Source organism: Lepisma saccharinum, chromosome 12 (assembly GCF_977018435.1).
Source record: "Lepisma saccharinum chromosome 12, izLepSacc3.1, whole genome shotgun sequence".
NCBI classification, from domain to species: Eukaryota; Metazoa; Arthropoda; class Insecta; order Zygentoma; family Lepismatidae; genus Lepisma; species Lepisma saccharinum.
The window spans coordinates 29746689-29761314 of record NC_139240.1 but is presented as its reverse complement, the minus strand read 5'-3'; the positions used below and the strand labels follow the sequence as shown (position 1 = coordinate 29761314).

The window sequence follows — 14626 nt, the reverse complement described above, 5'->3', positions numbered from 1 at the left end:
TGAATTGGAATCCCTGATAACAATGTGAATATATATATATATATATATATATATATAATCATCATCTTTCATATGCGACATAAAAAATAAATATCCATCACCTATACAGTCACGTAAATGGTAAACCATGAAGTCAAAGGCCAATATTTATGAAATAGAAAACAAATTTATTGTGTAGTTGTGCTGTAATGTCTGTAAAAAAAATGTAAGTATTACGCATTTTTGTTAACTTCTTCATATTTGACACACACACACATACACATACTTCTTCACTTACATAAGGTATGATGTGTCTAATTTATCATATATCTTAATATTTTTTAAAGCAAATGTTTAATGTGAATAATTAATATTTAGCTGTATTTCCAAACTATATTTACACTGTATATCTAATAATTGCATGTCTACTGGCATATACATTTTTTTGTTTTCAGTCACGATGGTGACTAATGGAAGACATTCAACTTGACGTATTCACACAATGGGAAGAAACAGCATGAAGTAGGGTAATCAGATTCACACGTGATAAGGAAAGTGCATGAGAAGCCTTCTTACTGCGAGAATTTTTTTATATTTTATATGTATACATACATTCCTTATATGATCATGATAATTGTATGTTGAATCACTTCAGCAAATATCATATCCAGAATGCTTCAACAGTAAGTTTTCAACGCAGGATCTGATTTGTTCTCTCGAAATAAGGCTGTGGAGCATGAATTGTGGGGGAAGTTGTTTGCTGAATATTATCAATTTGATTGGTGACAATTTCAAAATATTGTATTTTTACATAGTATATTTCTCATTGTACTGAGGTAATGTATGACTTTCTCATTCGTAGCTCCCCAATTTCCTCACGATGATGAGTAGCCACCAGTCCCATACACAGACCGAAATCTCAGGAGAAAAATTGTTACGCTTCGCCAGGAGACTTGAACCTGTGCACGTCCCATAGTCGGAGACCAAAGCCTGACGACTTAGACAGCACGGCCATGGTGCGGGACTGATTGATATAAATATTATTATTGTTATTATTATTTAAGTGTTTTATTCTTATAACATGAAGTTAAGTTTTCATAGGTTTGCTCATCATAATCCCTCATAGCTATGGGTATAAACAACAGGAATATAACCAACATAGTATAATTTTTATTATTCAGATAGTACAAAATTCCTCTAAATCACACACCTAATTAAAATTTCACATTTCCTTAGTTACTATTTTACTTTATTTTTATCAGCATAAACTATTCTCACTTTCACTTTCTTCTTATCCAACAACACATCTTTAAACTGTTCACTAAAACACTTCAATAAATGCATGTCAGTTCTTGGAATTAGATCTTTAATTTGTTTTCTTGATTTCCCTGTCAATTCCTTCCATCTCTTGTTTGTCCTTTTTGGTTTTAGCACTTCATCACTACCCTTCCGTTTCTTCTCATTCTCAATGCTTTGCAGTGGGTCACAAGTTTTTGTTTCTTCTGTCCTTTTGCTACCTGTACAACTCTTTTCTTTCCTTCCATCATCTTCAACATTTCCTGTGCTTGTAAGTTCCTCATTATTCCTGGAAAATGTATAACTTGGTTGAAGCAATCCTTCATTCAATGCTTACGAGGGAAATTACACACAGAAATTTAAATACAAATGATCTATTAGTGAGATTCAGTCAATTAACGTGGCAGGATGAATTCTCTCCACTAGGATGCAAGAACGCATGCTGGGTAAAAATTACCCACAAGGAAAATTGCTTCTCAAGTCCGAATTTTAATTGTTTTATAATAATAATAATAATAATAATAATAATAACATCACCGGTTAAACTTACTGTATCAAGTTTGAACATTGTTTGTATCACACAATTGATAAAGATTAGGGTGGAAAATACTTTAAAACAAACACTCTCTGCTGTAACGAAAGGATGCACACTAAGTACCTCGTAAATATTACACACAAGCAAAATTACTTTGTAAGTCTGAATTATAATTGTTTTAAGGCATTTAAATAACAGTACCTTTATTGATTAAACTAATATTATTAAACTTGTTTATTTTTATTGTACTACACAATTCAATTTAATGAGGAAAAAACATGTTGAAATAAAAATGCATGAGGGTATGTATAGGTGAAATTTACCCAGGCAGTATTCCTACAGCCCTGTGTGAGTGGAACTAGCAAAGCTAACCTGGCAGGTTGCACACTGTCAAGGACAGTTAACTTTCTCTTAGCATTTAGAGCCCATACTGCGGGGGCAAAAAGTAGGGGGAACTGCCTCTTCTAATTGCTGTGTACAGGTAACAGTCGTATCAGAAATTTTGTTTTGTTTACAATTTTGAAAAACATCACAGACTTGGAGGAAAGGAAATTGACAGAAAACATGTTTCAAACACACCATTATTGAATTGTCTTAAATAGATTCTAACAAGCAAAATAGGTTATTTTAGGCACTATAAAACTTCGTCAGTTCTTGTATTTTTTAATGAAACTCTGACATAACTTGTTATTTCTTATTTACCTGCAAAGGTAAAAATAGGGTAAAAACCAAAATTCCGAGGACTACAGATGAACACCATGAGCCATTGAGAAAACTTGAATAGTAATAATGATAATTATTATAATGCTTATGATTATTATTTTAAAAAAACATATTATCAAGTAATAATAATAATTATTTAATATTGTTATATCCTTGGGGAGAATTTTCTACCCGGTCCACCAGATGAGTAAATATCAAGTGCAACTGTTTTTATTATTTTCTTTTACATTTCATACAGTTAGTGAACTGAAATGCATAATTATTATATTTTGTTATTAATATTTACACACTTCGTTCAAGAAAAGGCTTGAAAAGTTAAGGGAAGATTTTAGCCACAATGTTTATGACATGTGAGCTTTCACATAAAACTCAATTTTTTTAAATTTTGAAAGTTTCTACACCATTTATTCCTTGGTTTAAATGGTAGAGTATGTATTTTACACTCCACTTTTCAATTTAATGTTTTTTTTACATTGTTATTCTCTTTGAATAACTTAACTTTATTTGTGTTATTAACAATAAAAATGACAAGCTTTCTGATTTCTTGTAACTTGAGATGAACGATAACACTTTGCAGGGAGGTCAACAAGACCTCCCGATGCTCATGGGCACACTGATTGTGCAATTCAGTATTATGTATGCTTCTCCACTTCTACTCTATCAGGTCCAAATACTTTTCTGAAGTATTAACTCATGTTTCTCACAAACGTCAAGTGGCATGCTCTCACATTCAGACTAAAAAATCGGTGACATGAATTTATGCTTTCTTCATTTAACACCTTGGTTTATTTACTTGATTCTGTTTCTTGATAGTCATCCTCTTATTTTTGTGTGGTTACAGCCAGGGGTTGCAAGACATACAAGCTACAAATATAAGAGAGGTTGTGGTCATGGTTGTCGGTTGGGTGGATGGATTGATCGCCAAAGTTTTGATTCAGGAATTCTTTAGCACAAAAGGCAAGACCATTGGAGGTTGATATAAGCATATTATTTGACATTTCTATAAATAGCTTATAGCTAGGTTCCCACTGGCCTGGAAAGGGCAGGGAAATGAATCTTTGAGTGAATATAGTAGGAATGACTAAATGACTATCTTTTGTCTTGCAATTTCTTCACTTCCCAATTCAACAAGTCTTTCATGAAATATTCAAATAGACTAAATTTTGTTGAAATTCAACCCAAAATATTTTTCTTATTTGGAAAAATAGAGCAAATTTAAGGAGAATTCACACCAAACCAACAGGCAACACGTGTCACTTGAGGATTTCACCAATCGAACACAGGCTTGTGCGTCCTGTCATTCCTGTTCATGGTTATTTGGTGTTCCAAAGGTGAGAAATTATGAAAAATGATCAATTCAAGAGGTAGTATAGCATGAAAGAAACTACTAATCTGGGAGCAAAAAGTGTAATAACAAAGAAAGAGCCTTTATGTCTGAAGAAAACTGCAATTGAATTATTACATTTGGAATTACAGAACATAATTTACAGCAACTTTCATAAACTTCTGAAAATGCTAAAACCACACGTGAATAACTATAAATGACCACCAGATTCAAATGCAAGTACAAAAAAAAAATTCATTGTTGGTTTTGAGAACTTGACGGATACAGATATAAGTGATTAAATTATTGATATTTTTAAAAAATGTTGAAGCAACAAGGGTTGGTCAAAATGGTATCGAATGACCAATTTATACAGGGCAATTGTAAATGATCTTTAATGAGTTTAATAACTCATGTTTATTCATTCACAATGACATGCAACTTATGTCATGCTCTTTAATTTTGCCTTAGAATATGCTAAATGGTGTGACTCAGTTGTTAGCCTATGCAGATGATGTAGACTTACTGGGGGATGATGTGAATACAATTAAGAATAATGCTAAAATATTTTTCAAAACTGAAAAGAGATAGGTTTGGAAGTTAACAAAGAGAAAACTAAATATATGCTTACAGGCCGAAACCAAGTGTTAGGTAATAATCAAAATCTAATTATTGATAACAACTCGTTTGAACCAGTTTCCACATTCAAATACTTAGGAGTAATATTAACAAATGAAAATTATATTAGAGAGGAAATACAAAGTAGGATTAATTCAGGAAATGCATGTTACTTTTCTCTTCATGAACTTTTGTCTTCTCGTTTAATATCTAAGAAACTAAAAGTTAAAATATACAAAACAGTAATTTTGCCTGTAGTATTATATGGATGTGAAACTTGGTCCCTTACATTGAAAGAGGAACATAAATTGAGAGTATTTGAAAATAAGATCCTTAGGAAAATCTTTGGACCTAAAAGGGATGAGGAGACAGGTGAGTGGAGAAGGTTACATAATTTAGAACTACATAATTTGTATTTATGTCCAGATATTATTAGAATAATTAAATCAAGAAGACTTAGGTGGGCAGGCCATGTGGCACGAATGGGAGAGGAAAGAGGAGTTTACAGGATTCTTGTTGGGAAACCTGATGGTAAGAAACCTGTAGGAAGGCCAAGACGAAGATGGAGGGACAACGTTGAGATGGACCTAAGGGGAATCGGTAGGGATGTAAAGAGTATATAGATCTTGCTCAAGATAGGGAAAGATGGAAGGCCTGTGTTGCTGCAGCCATGAACCTTCTGGTTTAAGAAGGCTAGAGAGTTAGTTAGTTAGTTAGTTATGCAACTTATGTCAAATGAAAGAAAAACTCAAAAAGTTTTAGTGTTTGGCAAAGCTGATATCACTGTCCAACAATGGTTTTGTTAAAAGTAAAATTTCAGCACTTCTTTATGTTTTGCCACCTGCTGATTCCGAAAATGAAGTCAGAAATTGTCAATCACCCACCATTTTTTTGTAACAATAAAAATATAATTCTGCATTATTATTCCAGCATGCAGTCCATAATTAGCTGATTGGTAGGCAATATTTAAAATACTTTTATGTCTTTGCTCCAACAATACACTAGTAACTTTATGCCTTTGATGTCTGCATGAATGACTAACAATTAAACTTGTTAAGCAATCCAACTGATAAATTTGATAACGATTAACTTTTCAACACAATGCTGTGATTTAACTGTTATGTCTACTACTCATATTAGTAGCAAGTTGTCTGGAGGAAAGAAGCTTTTCCTGAGTGTTCTTCAGTTCCAGTGAGTGTTTCGAAGCAAAGACAGAATCATGTCAAGAAGTTGCGTAAACGACAGGAACATTTTTTGTTATATCTGTGGTGAGTTGACCTTAAAAGCAAATAGGAGAACATTTACTCCTCGTGTAAGAAGAGCTTTGATTGATACTTTGACAATAAGATAGACGCAAACAAGAAATGGGCCCCTGATATCTGTTGTGCGAACTGTGTAACGTTTTTGAGAGGATCTCGTGATATGCCTTTTGGAGTTCCTATGATATGGCGGGAACCTAAGGATCATATAACAGACTGCTATTTTTGCTGACAAATATATCTGGGATAAATTCGAAATCAAGGCATGCAGTGGAATATCCATCACTAGAATCAGCAACTCGACCGATGCCTCATGGACCTGGAGTTCCCATACCTGCTCCACCAGATGACATAAGTGTAACGGAAGAAAGTGAAAGTGTTCCTAACAATGTAGCGAATTGCATAATGATCCTGATTTTGTGGGGAGAGTTCCAACAGCTGAGCCTCACTTAATAACTCAAGAGGATCTTAACGATTTAGTTCGAAATCTAGAGTTAAGTAAAGGTAAAGCAGAACTGCTTGCATCGTGATTAAAATGATGGCATTTGTTGGAGAGTGATACTAGAGTTACTTTTTCCGGCAACGCCAAAAGGAATGGCCCATGAGGGTGATGGATTTATGTTCTTCAAAGAGAGGTTTCCACAAATTACTGAGGCGAAACTAAAAGAGGGAATATTTGTTGGCCCTCAAATCACGAAACTAATGAAAGATAATGATTTTGAAAAGAACCTAAATGAGCTGGAATTGGCTGCTTGGCAATCTTTCAAGGAAGTTTGCATAAATTTCCTCGGAAACTACAAGTCAGAAAATTACAGAGAACTTATCAGTAATTTGATTCAGAACTATCATGCTCTGGGGTGTAATATGTGTCTGAAAATACACTTTTTAGACTCCCACCTCGTTTCTTCCCGCAAAATATTGGGACAATGAGCGACGAACATTGAGAACATTTCCACCAGGAAATTGGTGAAATGGAAAGGCGCTACCAGGGAAAATGGACTCCAAATATGTTGGCAGATTATTGCTGGACACTAAAAAGAAATGTTCCTCAGGCAAAGTACAGCCGAAAATCAAGTTCGAAGACATTCTAGATATGCCATTGTAAATAATATTGCATCGTATCACTATAAAGCTATATAAGATTTGTATGTACCTGATATTTTGTATGTACCCTGTTACTCAAATTTCATGGGTGATGGATAAATTCTGTAATTAGATTTGAAATCAGCACATCAAATTCAATTAGAATCACCCACAACTTCTCTTTTAACAGACAAAAACTTCCATTTTGTTGGACAGTGTATTTAGTTACGCATTCCGCCGCTAGGGTGACAGTAAATCAAGATGGCTGGAAACAAAGACAGAAGAGCATTTTGTGTCCTGGAATTTCATGTACAACAGTCAGTTATTTGTATCCAACGAAGTTTTAGGATGACATTCGGGTTAGATCCACCAAGCGGGCACTCAATTCGGAAGTGGTACAGACAATTTAAAGAAAGTGGGTGTATCTGCAAGAGGAAATCAACAGGCCGGCCAGGAGTTAGTGATGAAACAGTTGAGTGTGTGCGTGCGAATTTCGTCAGAAGCCCCAAAAAAGTCAACGGTTCGTGCAAGCAGAGAATTGAACTTGAAGCAGACAACAGTATGGAAGATTCAGCAAAATCGTCTGAAATTTCAACCTTACCGATTGAAATTGTTACAGGCGCTTAAACCTACAGACAAGGATAAGAGACTTGAGTTCTGCATTGCTATGCAAAACCTTATGGAAAGAGATGGTTTCATTGAGTTGGTTGTCTTCAGTGATGAAGCTACCTTCCACCTTTCAGGGAAAGTAAACAAACAAAATGTGACGATCTGAAATTTGGAAAATCCCCATGTTTATAAAGAACATGTCCGTGATTTCACCAAGGTGAACGTGTTTTGTGAGGTTACCTGTAACAAGGTGTATGGCCCTATGTTCTTCAAGGAGGCCACTGTAAACGAACTTTCCTACCTTCACATGTTGCAGACATGGCTTTTCCCGCAGCTGGAAGAGGACATGGAAAATTTTATTTTCCAGCAGGATGGGGCACCCCCACATTGGCACCGGGATGTCAGGAGGGAACTCAACAGAAAGTTACCAAATCAATGGATAGGACGAGCTAGTCGTGAGGATCAGGTCTGCTTCCTTGGCCTCCCCGTTCGCCAGATATCACCCCGTGCGACTTTTTTTTGTGGGGTTATGTTAAAAACCAAGTGTCTGAGCCACCCCTACCTAACAACTTATTTGAACTTCGAGTACGCACCCAAGCAGCAGTTTCATCCATTGACTCTGAGATGTTGGGAAGAGTGTGGCAAGAATTTGACTATCGGATATACAAAAGGCACTCATATTGAGTATCTTTGACGTGGAACATAACACGTATGTATGTAAAAAAAAAACTTTTTGAGTTTTTCTTTCATTTTACATAAGTTGCATGCCATTGTGAATAAATAAACGTGAGTTATTAAACTTTGAAATCGGGAAGATCATTTACAATAGCCCTACACTTATAAAATAGAATCTGTGTTAACTGGAGATTGGATTGAATTGATTTTATTGCTGGGCGATGTTCAAGTGTTGTTGTTTCTACCATCTAAAGGTTCGCTTTCCTAGAACTGTCGCACAATGCAGACGACTGCAGCTGTTGCGCACAGTGCTGAATGGCCTTGGGACATCTCCTATTGTTTCAGTTCATGTCTTTTCCTAGATGCATCTTTTTCACCAAACGAAATGGCTGTTGCATGGGCAAAAAGATGCATCTAGGTAAACACATGAACTGAAACAATAGGAGCATGGTGCACGGCTGCAGTCATATACATTGGCCAACAGTTCCAGGAAAATGTACCTTAACCCACCATAATATACAGTTACTTTTCAAGAAGCAGTAACTGAAATTCACTTACTTTCTCAAGTAAATCTCTTACTTTTTGTTCTTCTTAAAGGTTTGCATAACCACTTTTTATAGATCCAAAATAATCTAACACAGTTATATTTAGTGGTTTTTATTTTATTTTATCTCCGACGTTTTGTTCTGGTTTCCCAGAACTTTTTCAAGCTACACTAAGTTAAGCCCCTATCACACGGAACTGGATTTCTAGTTGGAATGCCCTAGTTGGCGATGAACTGACTTTCTAGGTAGAAATTATGGCCGCCTGGCTGACTGCTTGACTCGTTTTGAGAAATAGGACATGTTCTAATTGCTACTAACTTCTTCGACTAGATTCTGTGGAACAGCCAATCAGAGCCAAGTTTGGCCACGTGAAGATAATCTGCGAGTTTGCAAAGTAGCCTTTTTTGTCTGTGGTTTCCGAGTGCATACAGCACGAGAGGCATGTTTACAATTGAAAAAGCTAAAATATTCTTCCATAAGTGTACAGTAAACGTTGTAAAGTATGTATTTTATCAGCGCCATTTTTCTCTACCTAAAACCATTTAATACGAAGCGATATTCCTCTCGGTTGAATAGTTATCGTATTTTAAAAGTGTGAAGTGATACGTTGTTTACATCTCACGCGGCTGCCATTATGGGAACGAAAGACTATCGACAAGTACGGTGTAACAAGTACCGTGTGAGGCGAAAACTAGCAAATGGGTAGCCAGTCCAGCGTCAACTAGAGCGTTCCTACTAGAAATCCAGTTCCATGTGATAGGGGCTTTACATACAATAACACAACTTCAAATGGCTGGTCACTCTACACTTCTAAGGAATGAATAACTGTCTCTCTTTATTTCCTCCTAGGTAAACTGGTTTTTCCTTGCAAGTGTTATAGCTGGCTGTTTCTCCCCCTCTCCTCCATCCCGTAATCTACTCTTCTTGTCTTTCCTCCCCTCCTTCTTCTGGTGGCACTGACATTCCCTTTCTCCTTTAACTCATCTGGCAAGCTGAAATCTTCCACTTTTGTGCAAAAAATGGAAAGTGGCTCAGGAAACTTAACCAACTTACTTTCCACATGCTTTTTTATCAGTTCCACCCATTTCATTCCAATTTCCCCTTTGTTTTTGTTTATTTTCTCTCCCCTGTTTATGCATATGTGCTTTGTTTCTGCCACTTTTCCCTGTTTTATATTCCCTCTTTTCCTTCATTTGTACCGTCATAATCTTGTGCCCGCATGTCAACATATGCTCACTCAATGCTGCTCTTGCATCTTCCTCTTTAATGTCTCTTCTATGTTCTTTAATTCTCTCGTTGATGCTTCTCCCTGTCTCTCCTATGTATTTGCTTGTACATCCACCACATTCTACTTCATATGCCCCTGCCATTGCCAATTCATAACTCTCCTTCTCTCCTTTGTATTGATTAAACCATTCCTCAATGCTCTTTGGTGGTCTGAAGGCTGCTCTTAATCCATACTTTGCATAGATGTTTCTCATCTTTTTCCCTATCTTTCTTCTGAATGACACACTCACATACTTCTGTTCCTGTGCATCCTTATTTTCTTCTTCTTTTTCCTCATTGTTTCTCTCCTTTTCATTTTCTTCTTATGATGTGAATTATATCCCCTTCTTTGTATCCATTTTCCCGTGCAGCCTCTATTATCCACTTCATTTCTGTCATAGCTTGCTTTGGTGTTGCATATTATTGTTGCTCTCCATACAAAATTCTCCCAAATGTTGTCTTTGGTTCTCCTTTCATGTGCAGATTCCTTGTGGATATACTTTCTCTCAGCTAACTTTTTATGGTACACCCCGGTTTCAAGTACTTTCCCATTTCCTCTTTTGTATACTTTATCCTTTCATGACCTTAATTCAATAATCTAAACATTTCTTCTGTTGTTTCTTTGTTTTTGTCCATGAAGATCACACCATCCACATATCTCTTGAACAGTATCACCTCCCTTCTCTATCCAATGTATACATATATTGGATAACAAACATCATAAGGGCTTCCTCATAGCTAATTCTTCCTTCTGTTTAAATACTTCTCCTCCAAAACAAAACACACTATGACTTATGCACACATCTGCCCATCTTATTATGTACCATATTGTTAGTCGAGGGAATTCCAAAGCAATTTTCTTTTGGAACACTGGGGTACAATTATTTTATGTCAAAACTTACTAGATCATCATTTTCATTCCATTCTATTGTTTTCAAAATATTGGTTACTTCTTCGGAATTCTCTATTTCAAAATCTGTTTTCTTCCTGAGTTTTGTTATTGGCTAATTTGTATGCTGGATGGTTGTCCATTGGCACAATGGGTCTCATTGGAATATTCTCTTTGTGTGTTTTTGGAAGTCAAAATGCTACTGGGATGTCCACTTTTCCCTTTTTTTAGTCTCTCTTTCTCTTCCTCATTACTATGGATTCATGTACTCATCTTATTATAGAATTTAGTGGGTCAACTTTGACTTTTTCAAAATCATCTTTATGGAAACACTGTCTCATTTTCTTCTTTCTTCATTATTACCATCTTGTTCTCTTCGTCTGCTTTCATGATCTCGATTTTATTTCCTTCATCCATGCTTTTGTTTTCTTCACATTTTTCTTCATATTCTCATGTAATGTATTCTTTTTCTCTCTTGTGCTGAATTCATTTCTTAACATTCCATCTAATTGTGTCATGAATTCATTCTCGAAGTCCGTTCTCTCATCAGTGTCTTCTATCTTAGACATTCCCTTAATACCACTAGCTACCATGTCTACTATGTTGGTTCTGTCTTCTTCAATGACAAATTTATGACCTTTTGCAAACACTGTATATATTTCTATCGGAATTTCTTCCCCACTCATATTTAATATGTTTTCTTCTGTTTTGTTTCCTTTGTGACTGGCAGCTTGATCACCTTCTTCTCTGCATCCCTCATACCCATACAGATGTTCATTCCTTTCTCTCTTGAGGTTATAAAATTTTCTACTTGCACTCTTCCATTTGGCCTCATTTGCCTTCTTCACTAGTTCCTGCACTTCCTCGTTCACTGTATCCCATTATACTGGGTGAATTATGCTTGCTTCTTTCTGGTAAGTTTCATAGCATGACCTATTCAACTTCAACTCACTGTGTATGGCATATGCTTCCTTCACAGCATTCTTCAACACCATCTTCATTGCCTTGTCCTTCCCTTCCTGTCCTGCTGCACTCAATGGTCTGTATCCCCACTTCAGAAACCTGGGAGTAACTCCTTCTTCAACACACTTCCTTAGAAATATTTACACAGTTTCTTGGTAGTGGCGAACAAATTTTGAGATTATGCAACAACAAAGCAAGCTATGACAGAGAAATGAAGTGGATAATAGAGGCGGCACAGGAAAATGGATACGAAGCAGGGGATATAATTCACATCATAAGAAGAACAGAGAAGGAAATGAAAAAGAGAGAAACAATAAGGAAAAAGAAGAAGAAAATAAGGATGCACAGGAAGAGAAGACATATGTAAGTCTGCCAATCTGAAGAAAGATGGGAAAAAGATAAGAAACATCTATGCAAAGTATGGACTAAGAGCAGCCTTCAGGCCAACAAAGAGCATCGAGAAATGGTTTAATGAATACAAAGGAGAGAAGGCGAGTGATGAATTGGCAACAGCAGGGGTATATGAAGTAGAATGTGGTGGATGTACAAGCAAATACATAGGAGAGACAGGGAGAAGCATCGACGAGAGAATTAAAGAACATAGAAGAGACATTAAGGAGGAAGATCCAAGAACAGCATTGAGTGAGCATATGTTGACATATGGGCACAAGATTATGATGGTACAAATGAAGGAAAATAGGGAAATAAAACAGAGAGAAAAGTGGCAGAAACAAAGCACATATGCATAAACAGGGGAGAGAAAATAAACAAAAACAAAGGGGAAATTGGAATTAAATGGATGGAACTGATAAAAAAACATGTGGAAAGTAAGTTGCTTGTTTCCTGAGCCACTTTCCATTTTCTGCGCAAAAGTGGAAGATTTCAACTTGCCAGATGAGTTAAAGGAGAAAGGGAAGGTCAGTGCCACCAGAAGAAGGAGGGGAGGGAAGACGATAAGAGTAGATTACGGCATGGAGGGGAGGGGGAAAACAGCGAGCTATAACACTTGCAAGGAAAAACCAGTTTACCTAGGAGGCAATAGAAGTGTAGAGTGACCAGCCATGTGAAGTTGTGTTATTGTATGTATATCTTAGTGTAGCTTGAAAAAGTTCTTGGAAACCAGAACGAAATGCCATGGATAATATAAAATAAAAAAACACTAAATATAACTGTGTTAGATTATTTTGCATATGTTACTTTTGAAAAGTAACTTTCTGAACACTGTCTCAATTAATCTATAAAATTAAGCATAAAAAACCAGAGCATAGTGTATATACCGATTAACCCCTCATCGGTCGCATCAGGGAAAAGTAACAAGATCGGTTGTGCTGTATCTGTGAGATACAAGTATGGTTTTAGTAACATATTCACGATTACTTTTAATTTTCGCTTTATTTTATTTTAGTCCTTCACATAATAATTCGTAAGCACCTTCAAGACATTTCTTTAGCACTACATATAATATTTATTGTCATCTTACAAACATTTATACCCTGCACCAGCTAACTGTAGAGCTGGCGAACGAGAACAAATCTCTGCGCAAGTAGTGACGCGAGAAGGCTCCACCAATCAACAGTGAGAACAACGGGATTGTGTATAATAGGCAACTTGAGTTACCCATTTTCCCGGCTTGGCTCTGGCAGCATGGCCAACTTTTGAAAACGATAATACCGTATGCACAAAAGAAAAATTTTAATTACCAAACATTAGCAATGAAAGCTGATGCAGTTCTTTTGATCATCTTGGAATATTGTATCTGTAGAATTAGGTCCAGGTTTAGAATCATATAATGATGTCTTTGACACACACTTATTAATTTTTCCTGTTGGTTTATATAATTCATGCGGGCCTTCCCGATTTGTAGAGGTAATGTTGTCACCTTGTAAACAAGGTGTCCCAGTTTCGATACCTGGTGTAGGTACACGGCACATTGGTTCGGATCCTGCTTTAACCTGCAGACCCAGTCCCGATGAGCCTTTCTGTGTATAAAGTGAACTTAAAACAACAAATCATGCATGTACAGTCACTGTTGATTCACAGAGTAACAAGCATTCACCAATTCATGGTCGATGTAGAAAATAGGTTCCTGTTCTTCAATTTTATCAGATTTGTTTTACTAAAAGAACGTTCACAGTCAACATTTAGAGTATATAACCCCTCGATCACATAATCTTGTTTTTTGATTTGTGTAAGTGTGCGATTATGAAGAAAAGGCTTGGCAACAGTGAATGTACGTCAACAGTGATGTCATTGAAGGGCGCTGATTGGTGGAAGAGTGGAGGAGTACGTGCAGGACGATAACTGCTCTTGTCTATCGGCAGCCATGGGAGAGAGAGAGTCGCCTTGTCTTCAATCCCCAGTCTAGTTTTCAGTTAAGTATTATTGGTTTGATCTTTATTTCTTTGTGCGTGCATAAGTGTATAAATTGGTAATTGATTAAGTGATCATTCCAAAAGAAGTTTAATTTGATTTAACTTTCATATTACCATTTTGAAGAAAGGAACTACTGTCTCTCTCTCATGCACGCTCCCACCGAATGTGTGACCATGTGAAATAGTATATTCAGTAACTAAACCAACAATATGTAACTAAGCCACCGATTAATTTGAATAAATGTGTAGTTATCTTGAATTGTGTGTTACTCAAATTTTGACTACTGCAAATCTGGTTACTGTTCGACCGAGTATTGGGGACCTCTTATGGGCCCAGTTCTGGTAGGAGTTCAGCCCCGAAAGGTGGTTGTAAGTCAGAGCATGGTTCTTAATGCTCAGTTATAGTGTAAAAAAAAAAAAAAACTTTATTTTCAGTACTCAAAATTTGACACAATGCTTGTTACGACTTGGGTAAATGATTCCGCTGAAT

At 36.3% G+C, this 14626-nt stretch overlaps 1 protein-coding gene across 1 annotated transcript in view; it reads right to left on the bottom strand.

The window, feature by feature from the left end:
* Nucleotides 1–1129: 1129 nt before the first annotated feature.
* The window catches only part of LOC145996417 (uncharacterized), a 33874-nt gene continuing 20377 nt past the window's right edge, over nt 1130–14626 (bottom strand). Inside the window, exon 5 of the mRNA XM_083132873.1 lies at nt 1130–1564. Within this exon, the coding sequence (XP_082988999.1) occupies nt 1219–1564 (346 nt within the window). The 3' untranslated portion in view covers nt 1130–1218. The remainder of the gene's footprint in view (nt 1565–14626) is intronic.